The sequence below is a fragment of the Leucoraja erinacea genome, chromosome 2, assembly GCF_028641065.1.
Source record: "Leucoraja erinacea ecotype New England chromosome 2, Leri_hhj_1, whole genome shotgun sequence".
NCBI lineage: Eukaryota > Metazoa > Chordata > Chondrichthyes > Rajiformes > Rajidae > Leucoraja > Leucoraja erinaceus.
This window is the reverse complement of record NC_073378.1, coordinates 26,688,227-26,703,834: the sequence shown is the minus strand read 5'-3', so window position 1 is coordinate 26,703,834 and position 15,608 is coordinate 26,688,227. Positions and strand designations below refer to the sequence as shown.

General features: G+C 49.1%; 1 protein-coding gene across 1 annotated transcript in view; it reads left to right on the top strand.

The window, feature by feature from the left end:
- Positions 1-15,608, top strand: part of LOC129705359 (dnaJ homolog subfamily C member 13-like) — a 109,097-nt gene that overhangs the window by 61,954 nt on the left and 31,535 nt on the right. Inside the window, exons 19-26 of the mRNA XM_055648907.1 lie at positions 1,756-1,830; positions 2,435-2,554; positions 4,746-4,925; positions 6,029-6,196; positions 7,453-7,566; positions 9,653-9,769; positions 12,064-12,241; positions 14,994-15,085. Of these exons, the coding sequence (XP_055504882.1) occupies positions 1,756-1,830; positions 2,435-2,554; positions 4,746-4,925; positions 6,029-6,196; positions 7,453-7,566; positions 9,653-9,769; positions 12,064-12,241; positions 14,994-15,085 (1,044 nt within the window). The remainder of the gene's footprint in view (positions 1-1,755; positions 1,831-2,434; positions 2,555-4,745; positions 4,926-6,028; positions 6,197-7,452; positions 7,567-9,652; positions 9,770-12,063; positions 12,242-14,993; positions 15,086-15,608) is intronic.

The following is a 15,608-nucleotide window of genomic DNA, read 5'->3' as shown; positions in this document are numbered from 1 at the left end:
ATAGGAATCGGAGGAGTAACCCTATCACACAAAGGGTGGTGGGTGTATGGAACAAGCTGCCGGAGGAGGTAGTTGAGGCAGGGACCATCGCAATCTTTTAAGAAACAATTGGACAGGCACATGGATAGGACAGGTTTAGAGGGCCAAAGGCAGGCAGGTGGGACAAGTGCGGATGGGACATGTGGGCGAGTTTGGCCGAAGGTACTCTTTCCACGCTGCATCACTCTGAAAGGTTGCGAGTGTATGGGCCAAATGTGCGCAAATGGGACTATGGTAGATGGGGCATGTTGGTTAACATGGACGAGCTGGGCTGGAGGGGATGTTAGGCGGTCTAGTAGAATTCAAAAACAGGGCTGGGGCTCTAGAAGGTGCTGGTCAGGCCGCACTTGGAGTATTGTGAGTAATTTAAGTCAAGTCAAGAGAGTTTATTGTCATGTGTCCCAGATAGGACAATGAAATTCTTGCCCCAATTTGCGCCCCATATCTGAGCAAGGATGTGCCGGCTCTGGAGAGGGAAACCTACATTGGGTTAACAAGTGTTTAAGAAGGAACTGCAGATGCTGGAACAATCGAAGGTAGACAAAAATGCTGGAGAAACTCAGCGGGTGAGGCAGCATCTATGGAGCGAAGGAAATAGGCGACGTTTCGGGTCGAGACCCTTCAATGCATAGATAGATAGATTCTTGTATAGTTCGGATGTCAATTTAAGTCAAGTCAATTTTATTTCTATAGCACATTTAAAAACAACTCTCGTTGACCAAAGTGCTTCACATTAGTGCAGGTACTAACTTGCTACAAACAGTGGTACATAGATTTAACAATACATACATAAATACATACATTCAGCGCTCCCTCAGAGGACGTCAAGAAAGGCTTGAGAGTAGAAATAAGTTTTAAGTCTAGACTTAAAAGAGTTGATGGAGGGGGAAGTTCTGATGTAAAATGTAAAGCACTTTGGCCAACGACAGTTGTTTTTTAAATGTGCTGTATAAATAAATGTGACTTGACTTGACTGATGGGATGAGGGATGCTGTTGCACAGTCTAGGAGCTGCAACCGCAAAAGCGCGGTCGCCCCTGAGCTTATGCCTAGACCGCGGGATGTTCAGTAACCCCAAGTCGGCCAATCTGATGGACCTGGAAGTGGTGCGGTGGGAAGGCAGATTTTTGATGTGGGTGGGGGCAAGCCCGTTAAGGCCTTTGTAAACAAAAGTCAGGGGCTATGCAGGAGAATGGGGTTGAGAGGGAAAGCTAGATCAGCCATGATTAGACTTGATGGGGGCAAATGGCCAAACTCTGCTCCTGTCCCCCTCCTAAGATTGTTAAGGGTTTGGACACGCTAGAGGTAGGAAACATGTTCCCGATGTTGGGCGAGTCCAGAACCCACAACTTTGAATCGGCTCAAACTGGGAAGAAGGCTGATGAAAGCAACTCCTTCGAGGAAAGAGGGACTCCTTTTCTCACAGAGAGTGGTGAGTCTGTGGAATTCTCTGCCGCAGAGGGCGGTGGAAGCAGGTTCTCTGGATGCTTTCAAGAGCGAGCTAGATAGGGCTCTTAAAGATAGCGGAGTCAGGGGATATGGGGAGAAGGCAGGAACGGGGTACTGATTGGGGATGATCAGCTATGATCACATTGAATGGTGGTGCTGGCTCGAAGGGCCGAATGGCCTACACCTGCTCCTATTGTCACTGATAATGGGGCGGATTCCATGCTGAATGACTGTGTGTGAATTCTCTAAATGGCGGACTATTTTGCAGGTGCTGCAGGATGGCTTTGCTCGCTGTGTGGCGGTGTTAACAAACTCCAGCAAGAAGGACGACATGGCAGTGCAGGTACAGTCAGCCTGTCCTTGGCGGGGTTTACCGCTCCGTCCCGGCTCGATGCCGTGTAGGGTCGCCGACTTCCACACTCCCAAATAAGGGACGAAAGGTCAAAATACAGGACAAATTCCCCACGGCAATTCGTTGACCGACTCGGCCGTGACTGGGTGAATGATGAGTTGGCCCCGGGTGCTGGACTGTACACAAAGCCCAGCCGGCGGGGCCAGCTGAGGAGTTTTGGCCCGGGGGCCGCGCGACATTGCTCACGCAAAGTCCGGCGCCCCGTCCAACTCACGAACCGATGGTCGGCCGTGAGAAGGAGGGGTGGTGGTGGTGTCGGCGGTAAGCGAAGGTCAGACAGCTGGCCGGGCTGACCGACGGGGCCACTGGCGAGGCGCTGCTGCTGCTGCACTCCACGGGCTGCACTACGTCGGGACGGGTGAGGCGGGGCCATGCGCGGCGCTCCGACCCGACAGTCCCCTCGACCCGAGTAGTAGCGGTCAAATACGGGACAAGGGCGGTCCCGTATGGGACGAACCAATTGAGCCCAATATACGGGGTGTCCCGGCTAATACGGGACAGTTGGCAACACTAACGTGGCACCTCTCCATTCTAGGTCTGCGGCCACATCTGCCAGTGCTACAGCGTCGCTGCACAGTTTGAGGAGTGCCGGGAAAAGATCACGGAAATGCCCACCATCATCAGAGACCTCTGTAGACTGCTCTACTACGGCAAGGTAGGTCATCTCATTTGTTATACTGATTGTATTGGCAAGGGTGATGGGTTGTATATACTGCCTCGATTACTGCAACTCCCTCTCCACTGGCATCAGCCAAGCTTCCCTATCCCGCCTGCAACTGGTCCAAAATGCCGCGGCGAGACTTCTGACGGGCACCCGAAAAAGGGACCACATCACCCCGACCGATGCTGGCCTCTCTCCACTGGCTCCCTGTGCGGTTCCGAATACATTTCAAGCTCCTCCTTTATGTTAACGGGCTTGCCCCCACCTACATCAACAGTCTGCTTACCCACCACACCACCTCCAGGTCCCTCAGATCGGCCGACTTGGGGTTACTGAACATCCCGCGGCCTAGGCATAAGCTCAGGGGTGACCGCGCCTTTGCGGTTGCAGCTCCTAGACTGTGGAACAGAATCCCCCTTCCCATCAGAACTGCCCCCTCCATCGACTCCTTTAAGTCGAGAGTTAAAACTCATCTTTACTCTCAAACCTTTCTTGACGTCCTCTGAGGGAGGGCTATATGTATGTATTATGTATGTACTTAATCTATGAACCACTGTTGTATAACATTAGTACCTCCACCCAATGTAAAACACTTTGGCCAACGAGAGTTGTTTTTTTAAATGTGCTATAGAAATAAAAGTGACTTGACTTGACTAAGAGATACGGTACAGCACAGGAGGGTTTTTTATTTTTTTTCTCTCTTTTATGGGGTTGTATTTGATTAGTGTATAGATGTAAATAATTTGGTGTACATAGGTGTTTATAGCTGCTAAATTTGTATAAGGTAATTATAAGCAGTTGAATAAGGAGTGGCAATTAATAAGCTTCGGCTTCTTCCTGCTCCATTTCGTACACATACGATTCATTTATTTATAAATATTGTTTACGACACTTTATGAATATTCTTGTTTGTTTTTTGGGGGTTTTTTTTGCATGCTGTTTCATACTTGCTTTTTATTTTTTTTTATTCTGTTCGAAATAAAGAATTATAATAATATAATAATAATAATCTCTCGGCACCTGAGCGGAATAGATCATAAATCAGACACAAAATGCTGCAGTAACTCAGCGGGACAGGCAGCTAATTCTCTTTGCCCCTTTATCACACCTTCATATTCCCTTATCTATCAATCTCCCCCCCCTCGATGTCAGTCTGAAGAAGGGTCTCGACCCGAAACAGCAGCGTCTCTGGAGAAAAAGGATGGGTAGCCTTCCGGCTCAGACCTGAAACGTAACCCATTCCTTCTCTCCAGAGATGCTGCCTGTCCCACTGAGATACTCCAACATTTTGTGTCTAGGTTCAAGATTCAAGAGAGTTTATTGTCATGTGTCCCAGATAGGACAATGAAATTTTTGCTTTGCTTCAGCACAACAGAGTATGGTATACAGAACAGATCAGGGTGTCCATATACCATTGTATAAATATATACACGCATGCATAAATAAACAGATAAAGTGCAAATAAACAGATAATGGGCTATTAATGTTCAGAGTTTTGTTTGAATTGAGTTTAATAGCCTAATGGCTGTGGGGAAGCAGCTATTCCTGAACCTGGACGTTACAGTCTATCTTTGGTTTAAGCCAGCATCTGCAGTTTCTTCACATCTATGGTCGTAAGTGATAAAGAGTAGAGTTAGGCCATTGGGGAATGAAGAAGTTGCCCCTGAACCTGGACGTTACAATTTTCACGCTGTCGTGCCACCTTCCCGATGGCAGGGGTGAGATGAGTGCGTGGCCAGAATGGTGTGGGTCTCTGATGATGCTGGCTGCCTTGTTGAGGCAGCGACTCCTGTAGATCCCTTCCATAAGGTCATAAGGAATAGGAGTAGAATTTGGGCCATTCGACCCATCAAGTCTGCTCCACAATTCAAATATAGCTGATCTAACTCTCCCCCCTAATGCCATTCTCCTGCCTTCTCCCCATTACTTCTGACACCCATACTAATCAAGATTCTACCTACCTTTGGGTTTCGGCCCAAAACCCTGCCTATTTCCTTTGCTCCATAGATGCTGCCGCACCCGCTGAGTTTCTCCAGCACTTTTGTCTACCTTCTGTTCTATTCTTATCTGTAGTTTTTGCACAATCTGCAGGCATTGCCACTTTCATTTCACTGCACATCTTGGTTGTGTGTGTGTGTGTGTGACAAATAAACTTGACTTGATTCTCCATGCTCATCTTTTACAGACGTTACCGCGGACAGCGATGCTGGCGGTCGAGTGCGTGGGCTCCTTCGCCGTGGATTACTGGTTACAGACCCACTTGTTCCAAGCTGGTATTTTGTGGCATCTCCTCGTCTACCTCTTCAACTACGACTACACGCTGGAAGAAAGTGGCATTCAAAAGTCTGAAGAAACCAATCAGCAGGTAATTAGGAGTCTGGACCCGAACCGTCACCCATTCCCTCTCTCCAGAGATGCTGCCTGACCCGCTGAGTTACTCCAGCACTCTGTGAAACGTCACCTATCCACGTTATCCACAGATGCTGCCTGACCCGCTGAGTTACTCCAGCACTGTTTTATTAATGCTTCAACATATACTTATAGCTTATACTTTCCCCGATGCTGGTAGAGTCCAGAACTAGGGGCCAGACAGTTTAAGAATAAGGGGTAAGCCATTTAGAACGGAGATGAGGAAACACTTTAACACTTCACACAGAGAGTTGTGAGTCTGTGGAATTCTCTGCCTCGGAGGGCGGTGGAGGCCGGTTCTCTGGATGCTTTCAAGAGAGAGCTAGGTAGAGCTCATAAAGATAGCGGAGTCAGGGGATATGGGGAGAACGGGGGTACTGATTGTGGATAATCGGCCATGATCACATTGAATGGGGGTGCTTGTAAAGACTTGTCAAACACACGATGTCTCCTACGCTTCCCGCACCATGACCCCTGCTGAGCAGCGTTACGCTCAGATTGAAAAGGAGCTCCTTGCCGTGGTGTTTGCCTGCTCGAAGTTCAAGGATTACATTCTGGGCAACACCTTCACTATTGAGACCGACCACCAGCCGCTGGTCACGATCCTGAATAAGCCGATCCATGTTGCCTCTTCCCGTTTGCAGCGTATGATGCTGCAGTTCCAGCGCTTCACGTTTCGAATCGTGTACCGCAAGGGCAAGGACATGTTTGTGGCCGACACACTATCCCACTTCTGACACCATGTAAAGACTTGTCAAACACACGATGTCTTCACTACTAGTTTATTTCAAACATTGTTATAATACACACACTGTGCCCTAGCTGTCCGTGGTCTGTCACTGGAGCTAGAGAGAGAGATAGAGGTGGGGAGGCTACAATTATACTGAAGATAATGGGGAGTGGTTAGTAGTGGTGAGGTCACTATGTTAAAGGAGCATGCACTGATCTACAGTGCTGGCTCGAAGGACGGAATGGCCTACTCCTGCACCTATTGTCTATTGTCTAAATATATTGCAAACAATCTTGTGGTGAAATTAATGGTTCCGTTTCTTTAACCAGGAAGTGTCGAACTGTCTGGCAAAATTCTGTGTGTCTGCGCTGAGTCGACTGGGCGGTTACTTGTCGGAGGAAAACGGGACACCGGAAAATCCCACCATCAGGAAGTGTCTGGCAGCGTTGCTCTCGCCCTATGTCTCCAGAAGGCTTTCCAAAGACGGCCCGGCCGAGGTAACGTTCCATTGGTTTTTCTTTGCCACCAGTGTAGTCAATAGCCAGATTTATTCGTCACATACACAATGAAGGTACAGTGAAATGAATTTGCCAGCAGCGGTACAATCAAAAAGAACACACAATACACAATACAAAACTTGAACACAAAACATCCACCACATCATTCATCACTGTGGTGGAAGGCACAAAGTTCAGTCAGTGGTCGTGGTCAGGGCCATGAACCCTCCATAGGCGTAACTACGGGCAGCCAGATGTACAGGCAAGGTAAGTCCCGAATCGGTGCATCTGTACCGCAGATGACGTAGGCCGCAGGCCGGCGGTCGGAGCTCTCGTCCAGGGATTCCCAGCGAGGGATCCCGCTCCGGATGGTAAGTAAGTAAGTCCCCGCCGTGCCTGCGGCAAAAAGCACCGCAGACCGCGGCTTCAAGCTGTTGTTCAGCGTAATTTTATAAATCTGCCCAAAGTTATCGAGTGCCCTTTGTCCCAGCGACCGCTGCCGTCGCCAACTTCCTCCGCTTCCCCGCTCACCAGCTCATCGGCTGCCGAGCAGTGGGTTTCACACTCTGGGCCGGTCCCAGCTCCGTGGCTGTTGAGGGGTCCACAGCCCACCAGTACTGTTCTACAGTTTCAGCCTCAGTTTAGTTTATCGTCACGTGTATTGCCGAGGTACAGTGGAAAGCTCTTGTTGCGAGCTAACCGGCCAGCGGGAAAAACAGTGCATGACTTACAATCTAGCCGTTCACTGTGTACAGATACATGATAAGGGAATAACATTTAGTGCAAGGTAAAGCCAGCAAAGTCCGGTCAAGGATAGTCCGAGGTAGACAAAAATGCCGGAGAAACTCAGCGGGTGAGGCAGCATCGATGGAGCGAGGGAAATAGGCAACGTTTCGGGCCGAAACCCTTCTTCAGAAGGTCTGAAGGTTCTTCAGGTCTGAAGAAGGGTTTCGACCCGAAACGTTGCCTATTTCCCTCGCTCCATAGATGCTGCTGCTCCCGCTGAGTTTCTCCAGCATTTATGTCTACCTTCGATTTTCCAGCATCTGCAGTTCTTTCTTAAACAAGGATAGTCCAAGGGTCACCAATGAGGTAGATAGTAGTTCAGCACTGCTCTCCGGTTGTGGTGGGATGATTCAGTTGCCTGATAACAGCTGGGAAGAAACTGCCTCTGAATCTGGAGGTGTGCGTTTGTTTTCACACTTCTGTATACTGATATAAACTCTATTCCACGAATGTGTTTCGTTCTTCACCAGATCCTCAAAATGCTGAACAGCAACACGGAAAACCCGTACTTAATCTGGAGCAACGGCACTCGCGCTGAGCTGCTGGAGTTCCTGCAGGAGCAGCAGGAGAGCATGATCAAACGGGTAAGCTGCACGTTCAAAACTGTCCTGGCCTCCATGGTGCAGGGAACATTTCGTACACAGGCGCAGCTGTTTCCATAGAAACATAGAAAATAGGTGCAGGAGGAGGCCATTCGGCCCTTTGAGCCAGTTCATCCTGTTTCCATTGATTATCCTTGAGGTGTTTCTACAACTTGATTGGAGTCCACCAGTGGTAAATTAAATTGATTGGACATGATTTGGAAAGGCACACACCTGTCTATATACGGTCCCACAGTTGACAGTGCATGTCAGAGCAAAAACTAAGCCATGAAGACGAAAGAATTGCCCGTAGGCCTCCGAGACAGGATTGTGTCGAGGCACAGATCTGGGGAAGGGTATAAAACAATTTCTGCAGCATTGCAGGTCCCGAAGAGCTCAGTGGCAACCATATTCATAAATGGAACCACCAGGACTCTTCATAGAGCTGGCCGCCCAGCCAAACTGAGCAATCGGGGGAGAGGGCCTTGGTCAGGGAGATGGTCACTTGTGACAGAGCTCTAGAGTTCCTCTATGGAGATGGGAGAACCTTCCAGAAGGACAACTATAGCTGCAGCACTCCACCAATCAGGCCTTTATGGTAGAGTGGCCAGACGGAAGCCACCCTTTAGTTAAAGGCACATGACAGCCCGCTTGGAGTTTGCCAAAAAGGCATGAGAAACAAGATTCTCTGTTCTGATGAAACCAAGATTGAACTCTTTGGCCTGAATGCCAAGCGTCACGTCTGGAGGAAACCAGGCACCGCTCATCACCTGACCAATACCATACCTAGTGTGAAGCATGGTGGGGGCAGCATCATGCTGTGGGGATATTTTTCAGCGGCAGGAACTGGGAGACTAGTCAGGATCGAGGGAAAGATGAACGGAGCAAGGTGCAGAGAGATCCTTGATGAAAAACCTGCTCCACAGCATTCTGGACCTCAGACTGGGACAATTTAGAGAGGGCCAATTAACCGACAAACCTGCACGTCTTTGGAGTGTTGGGGGAAACTGGAGCACCCGGGGGAAACCCACGTGATCACAGGGAGAACGTACAGACAGCAGTGGTGATCAGGTTTCCCCCATCGACACTCGTCCCACCTGCCTGCGTTTGGTCCATATCCCTTTAAACCTTTCATGTTCATGTGCCTTTAGACATTAGAAAGGCAGTGTGGAAACGGGCCCTTCGACCCACCAAGTGCATGCCGACCAGCGATCACCCCGTACACTGGCATTATCCTGCACACTAGGGAAAGTGTACACTTTTTACCAAAGCCGTTAACCTGCAAACCTTTGTGTTGTGGGAGAAAACCTGAGCATCGAAAGAAAATCAAGACCGGCACAGGGAGAATGTACAAGCTCCATACCAACAGCACCCGTGGTCAGGATGGCAACCGGGTGTCTGGCACTGTGAGGCCACGACTCTACTCAGTATAGGAGTAAAGAGGTTCTTCTGCAGTTGTATAGGGCTCTGGTGAGACCACACCTGGAGTATTGTGTACAGTTTTGATCTCCTAATTTGAGGAAGGACATCCTTGTGATTGAGGCAGTGCAGCGTAGGTTCACGAGATTGATCCCTGGGATGGCGGGACTGTCATATGAGGAAAGATTGAAAAGACTAGGCTTGTATTCACTGGAGTTTAGAAGGATGAGGGGGGTTCTTATAGAAACATATAAAATTATAAAAGCACTGGACAAGCTAGATGCAGGAAAAATGTTCCCAATGTTGGGCGAGTCCAGAACCAGGGGCCACAGTCTTAGAATAAAGGGGAGGCCATTTAAGACCGAGGTGAGAAAAACCTTTTCACCCAGAGAGTTGTGAATTTATGGAATTCCCTGCCACAGAGGGCAGTGGAGGTCAAATCATTGGATGGATTTAAGAGAGAGTTGGATAGAGCTCTAGGGGCTGGTTGAATCAAGGGATATGAGGAGAAGGCAGGCACGGGCTATTGATTCGGGACGATCAGCCATGATCACAATGAATGGCGGTGCTGTCTCGAAGGGCTGAATGGCCTCCTCCTGCACCTATTTTCTATGTTTCTATCGCCGCACCACCGTGCCGTACTAATTCCAGTGTGCTTTGCTTCCTCTAGGGGGACTGCGATAAGAATTACGGTGCGGAGTTTGTTTTCAGCGAACACGCCAAGGAGCTTATTGTCGGTGAGATCTTTGTCCGGGTCTACAATGAACAGCCAGCATTCCCCTTGGAGGTAAGATCCCACCCACCACTCACCGCCACACCTCTGCCCGAGAAATGAGTTGGCCTTCTTAGTTGAATTTCAAAATCATTGCATGAAATAATGAAGTTTCAAGCAAGAGAATGGGGTTAGGATGGAGAGAGAGATCAAACATTATTGAATGCTCCATTCTCTCAGCATATGACAGTTTCCTTAACCAAGGTTCTTCGTAAACTAGTAACTTTACCATCTCAGATTAGTTTATTGTCACGACACGGTTAAAAAACATTTTGTTGCGTGCTATCCAGTCAGAGGAAAGACAACACATGATTTACATTTGATCCATCTACAGCGTGTAGATACATGATAAGAGAATATCCTTTAGCGCAAAGTCCGATCAAAGAGAGTCCGAGGGTCACCAATGCGATAGACAGTAGTTCAGCACTGGTCTCTAGTTGTGGCGGGATGGTTCATTTGCCAGATAACAGTTAGGAGGAAACTGTCGCTGGATCTGGAGGTGAGAGACCGCTTTTCGGAGCTCCCGCAACGGCAACGTGTCCCACCCGAGTTGCGGGGTTGAGGGTGACCCAGAGCGGGGCCTTACATCGCCCGGTGCGGCTTTAACGGCCGCGGGACTTGCCTTTGCCCGCCGGGGGCTTTAACATCGGGAGAAGAATAGAACACGGGAGAGACAAGGCTTTGCCTTCCATCATAGTGAGGAGGAAATTCACTGTGATGGATGTTTGTGTAAATTGTGTTGGTGTGTGTCTTGGTTCTTTTCTTGTATGACTGCAGAAACCAAATTTCGTTTGAACTTCTTTTGAGGTTCAAATGACATTAAAATTTGTATTGTATTGTATTGTAGGTGTGCATTTTCACACTTCTGTACCTCTTGCCTGGTTGGAGAGGGACTGTGATGACAATTAGTAGAATTTGACTGAAGATAAACAGCTGGAGAGAAGGAATGGGTGACGCTTCAGGTCGAGACTATTGAATGAATGAATGAGTTTATTGACCAAGTATAGACACATACAAGGAATTTGCCTTTGTGCTCCGCTCGCAAGTAACAACACGACATACAGTAAATCATTAAGAATAAAACATAAAACCGTAGTCAAGTCGTCAACTTTGCTACATACACATACAAGATGTGCAGTGAAATGAAAGTGGCAATGCCTGCGGATTGTGCAAAAAGCTACAGAACAGAATAGAACAGAAGGTAGACCAAAGTGCTGGAGAAACTCAGCGGGTGCGGCAGCATCTATGGAGCGAAGGAAATAGGCAACGTTTCCTCTTTCCTTCGCTCCATAGATGCTGCCACACCCGCTGAGTTTCTCCAGCACTTTTGTCTGCCTTCGATTTTCCAGCATCTGCAGTTCCTTCTTAAACAGAATAGAACAAAATCAGTATTTGCATGTTAGGAAAAAAAACCAGCAATTTAAAAAAGACACCACACAACAGTAAATTAGCCCCCGGTGAGATATAAGTTTACAGTCCTGACGGCCTGTGGGAAGAAACTCCGTCTCACCCTCTCTGTTTTCGCAGCGTGACAGCGGAGGCGTTTGCCTGACCGTAGCAGCTGGAACTGTCCGTTGCTGGGGTGGTAGGGGTCCCCCATAATGTTGCTGGCTCTGGATCTGCACCTCCTGGTGTATAGGTCCTGCAGGGGGGGCTGAGTGTAGTTCCCATAGTGCGTTCGGCCAAATGCACTACTCTCTGCAGAGCCTTCCTGTCCTGGGCAGAGCAATTCCCAAACCAGATTGAGATGTTGCCGGACAAGATGCTTTCCACAGCCCCAGAGTAGAAGCACTTAAGAATAAAACATTCTAGTTTAAACATGTGAATGAAATAAAATACCAGAGCAAAAGGAGGCTGCAGATTTTTGGTTATTGAGTAGAGCTTCTACCCGTGAAAAAAAAAAGCTGTTTTTATGTCTGGCTGAGGCAGCTTTGACAATCCGGAGTCGCCTTCCAGAGGGAAGTGATTCGAAGAGTTTGTGGCCAGGGTGAGAGGGGTCAGAGATGATCTTACCCGCTCGCTTCCTGGCCCTTGCAGTGTACAGTTCATCAATGGGGGGAGGTTGCAGCCAATAACTTTCTCAGCTGATTCAGCCCATCATCACCCATCCCTTCTCTCCAGGGATGCTGCCTGTTCCGCAGAGTTACTCCAGCATTTGGTGTCTATCTTCGGTGCAAAACCAGCATCTGCAGTTCCTTCCTGGACGGGGTTTGACGGCTTTTGGTAAAAAAAATGTTCATTGGGTTGATTAATAACATGACAATAAACTCACTTGAACTTAATATTGGTGGGCGTTTTCTCTCTCCCAGTTGCCCAAGGAATTTGCAGGCAGCCTGCTGGACTATGTGGGTTCCCAAGCCCAGTACCTGCACACACTGATGGCCATCACACAGACGGGGAAGGTGGAATCTGATCAACATGAGCACAGGTTGAGAACAGCTGAAATGGCTTTGGAGGCGCTGCGTAACGTCATCAAAAACAACCCAGGTGAGTGCGGCCCGAGACTTTAACGTGGAGCGGCAGCTCATCGCGAAGCCGTGTCGTGACTGAGAAGGCCAACAGTGTGGAAACAGGCCCTTCAACCCAACCCTACTTGCCCACACCAGCCAGTTCAGTTTATTGTCGCGTGTACCGAGGTACAATGAAAACCTTTTGTTGCGTGCTGGCCTGTCAGCAGAAAGACAACACATGACTACAGCCGTTCACAGGGTACAGATACAAGGTAGACAAAAATGCTGGAGAAACTGAGCGGGTGAGGCAGCATCTACGGAGCAAAGGAAATAGTCGAGACCCTTCTTCAGACTGATGTGAGGGTGGGGGGGGGGGAGGCGGGAAGAAGAAAGGAAGAGGCGGAGACAGTGGGCCGAGGGAGAGCTGAGAAGGGGAGGAGATAGCAGGGACTACCTGAAATTAGAGAAGTCAATGTTCATACCGCTGGGGTGTAAACTGCACAAGCGAAATATGAGGTGCTGCTCATGATAAGGGAATAACGTTTAGTGCAAGGTAAAGCCAGCAGAGTCCGTTCAAAGATAGTCCGAGGGTCACCAACGAGGCAGATAGTAGTTTAGCACTGCTCTCTAGTTGTTTTGCTTACTGGCAAACACGCCCCATCTGCACCAATCCCACCTGCCTGCGTTTGGCTCATATTCCTCTAAACCTGTCCTATCCACCATGTACAGGTGCACAACCTTTTATCGGAAAGCCTTGGGACCAGACACTGCTCGGATTTTGGAATTTTTCGGATTTCCGAATGGAAGATTTTTAGCGTAGATTAGGTAGGTAGCGCGGGCGGTTTGAAAAGTCTGGAGTGGCTGCCTCCTCCCCAGAGACCGGGGAATCATTGTAAATCATTGCTTAAATGTTAGTCAGTTAGTTTGGAGGGATTTTATGCGGTGAAGGGGGAAACTTTAATTCTTAGTCCCCTACCTGGTTGAAGAGGCGGCTGCGTCGACTCCCAACATCGCGGAGCTGGGGCTGCGGGCGTCCGACCGCGGGCGGCGCCGGTTGTAGCTCCGACCCCGGCAACTCTACCCCTGGCTGCGCGGCGCTCCAAATCCAGTGCGGCCCGCGGCCAGACGCCCGCAGCCCCAACTCCGCGATGTTGGGAGTCGGTGGCGTCGCAGCACTGGGATACCAGCGGGGAGCGGGCAATGCCTTACCGCGTCGCCGTGCAGTAAGCTCCGGAGCGCTGTGGCCGCCGACTCCCAACATCGCGGAGCTGGGGCTGTGGGCGTCCGGCTGCGGGTCGCGCTGGATTTGGAGCGCCGCGAATTACTAAGAATTAGTTTCCCCCTTCAACATAAAAGCCCTCCAAACGAACTGACTCTCTAACATTTAAGCAATGATTTACAGATGTTTAAGTGCCTCCCCGGTCTCTGGGGAGGAGGCAGCCGCTACAGTAGTACAGACCTGGGTTGACCATGGGTCGTTTCGGGTTACGTTTGGCGCCAAACGCGAGCTTTGGTGTGCAGACGACATCCTGGAAAAAATGTCCAGTTTTCAGAGCTTTTCGGTTTCCGGAACTCCGGATAAAAGGTTGTGCACCTGTACCTGACTTTTTCTTAAACGTTGCGATAGTCCTAGCCTCAACCACCTCCTCTGGCAGCTTGTTCCACAAACCCACCACCCTTTGTGTGAAAAAGTCACCCCTCAAATTCCTATTAAATCTTTTCCCCTTCACCTTGAACCTGTGTCCTCTGATCTTCGATTCCCCTGCTCAGGGCAAGAAACTCTGCACATCTACCCGATCTATTCCTATTAAATCTTGCCTATTCCATGATTCTATTATAACAAGGATCCATTTGCCCTTGCTTACTGCAGCCACCATTCCTCTTATCACAGTGGCACAGCGGGTAGAGCCCCTACCTCACAGCGCCAGAGACCCATAGAAACAAAGACAATAGGGGCGGGAGTAGGCCATTCGGCCCTTCGAGCCTGCACCGCCATTCATTGTGATCATGGCTGATCATCCACAATCAGTATCCAGTGCCTCCACTGCCCTCTGTGGCAGGGAAGTGCACAAAATCACAACTCTCTGGGTGAAAACGTTTTTTCTCACCTCAGTCTTAAATGGCCACCCCTTTATTCTAAGACTGTGGCCCCTGGTTCTGGACTCGCCCAACATTGGGAACATTTTTCCTGCATCTAGCTTGTCCAGTCCTTTTATAATTTTATATGTTTCTATAAGAACCCCCCTCATCCTTCTAAACTCCAGCGAATACAAGCCTAGTCTTTTCAATCTTTCCTCATATGACAGTCCCGCCATCCCAGGGATCAATCTCGTGAACCGACGCTGCACTGCCTCAATCACAAGGATGTCCTTCCTCAAATTAGGAGACCAAAACTGTACACAATACTCCAGATGTGGTCTCACCAGAGCCCTATACAACTGCAGAAGAACCCCTTTACTCCTATACTGAAATCCTCTTGTTACGAAGGCCAACATTCCATTAGCTTTCTTCACTGCCTGCTGTACCTGTAAGTCAACTTTCAGTGACCGGTGTACAAGGATGCCTGGGTCTCGCTGTACTTCCCCCTTACCTAACCTAACCCCATTGAGTTAATAATCTGCCCCCTTGTTTTTGCCACCAAAGTGGATAACCTCACATTTATCTATATTATGGCTCGGGGGGGGGGGGGGGGGGGGGGGGGGAACGGATGCTTGAGCTATGTGTTGACTTTCTTGTGTTGCCGCCGCCTGTTCAGTGTCCGCACGTCTTCATTGCGAGTTTTGTTTCAGGTGCTGAAATGGAATGCATTGGTCACTTTAAGTTAATCTTCTCCCTCCTACGGGTGCACGGAGCTGGGCAGGTCCAACAGCTCGCCTTGGAGGTAAGTTGTGCTCTTTAACCTCTCTCCCCAGAATCATTTTCCTCTTATATTTAGACTATAGGTGCAGGATTAGGCCATTTGGACCTTTGAGCCAGGACCGCCATTCAATGTGATCATGGTTGATCATCCCCAATCAGTATCCCGTTCCTGCCTTCTCCCCATATCCCCTGACTCCGCTTTTTAAGAGCCCCATCTAGCTCTCTCTTGAAAGCATCCAGAGAACTGGCCTCCACCGCCCTCTGAGGCAGAGGATTCCACAGACTCACAACTCTCTGTGAGAAAAAGTGTTTCCTCGTCTCCGTTCTAAATGGCTTACTCCTTATTCTAAATTGTGGCCCCTGGTTCTGGACTCCCCCAACATCGGGATCATGTTTCCTGCCTCTAGCGTGTCCAAGCCCTTAACAATCTTATATGTTTCAATGAGATGCCCTCTCATCCTTCTAAACTCCAGAGTGTACAATATTTAATTAAAAGTGCCGGAGTAACCACGTGGTCCGGTTTCGTCCCACATCCTCAAGACGTG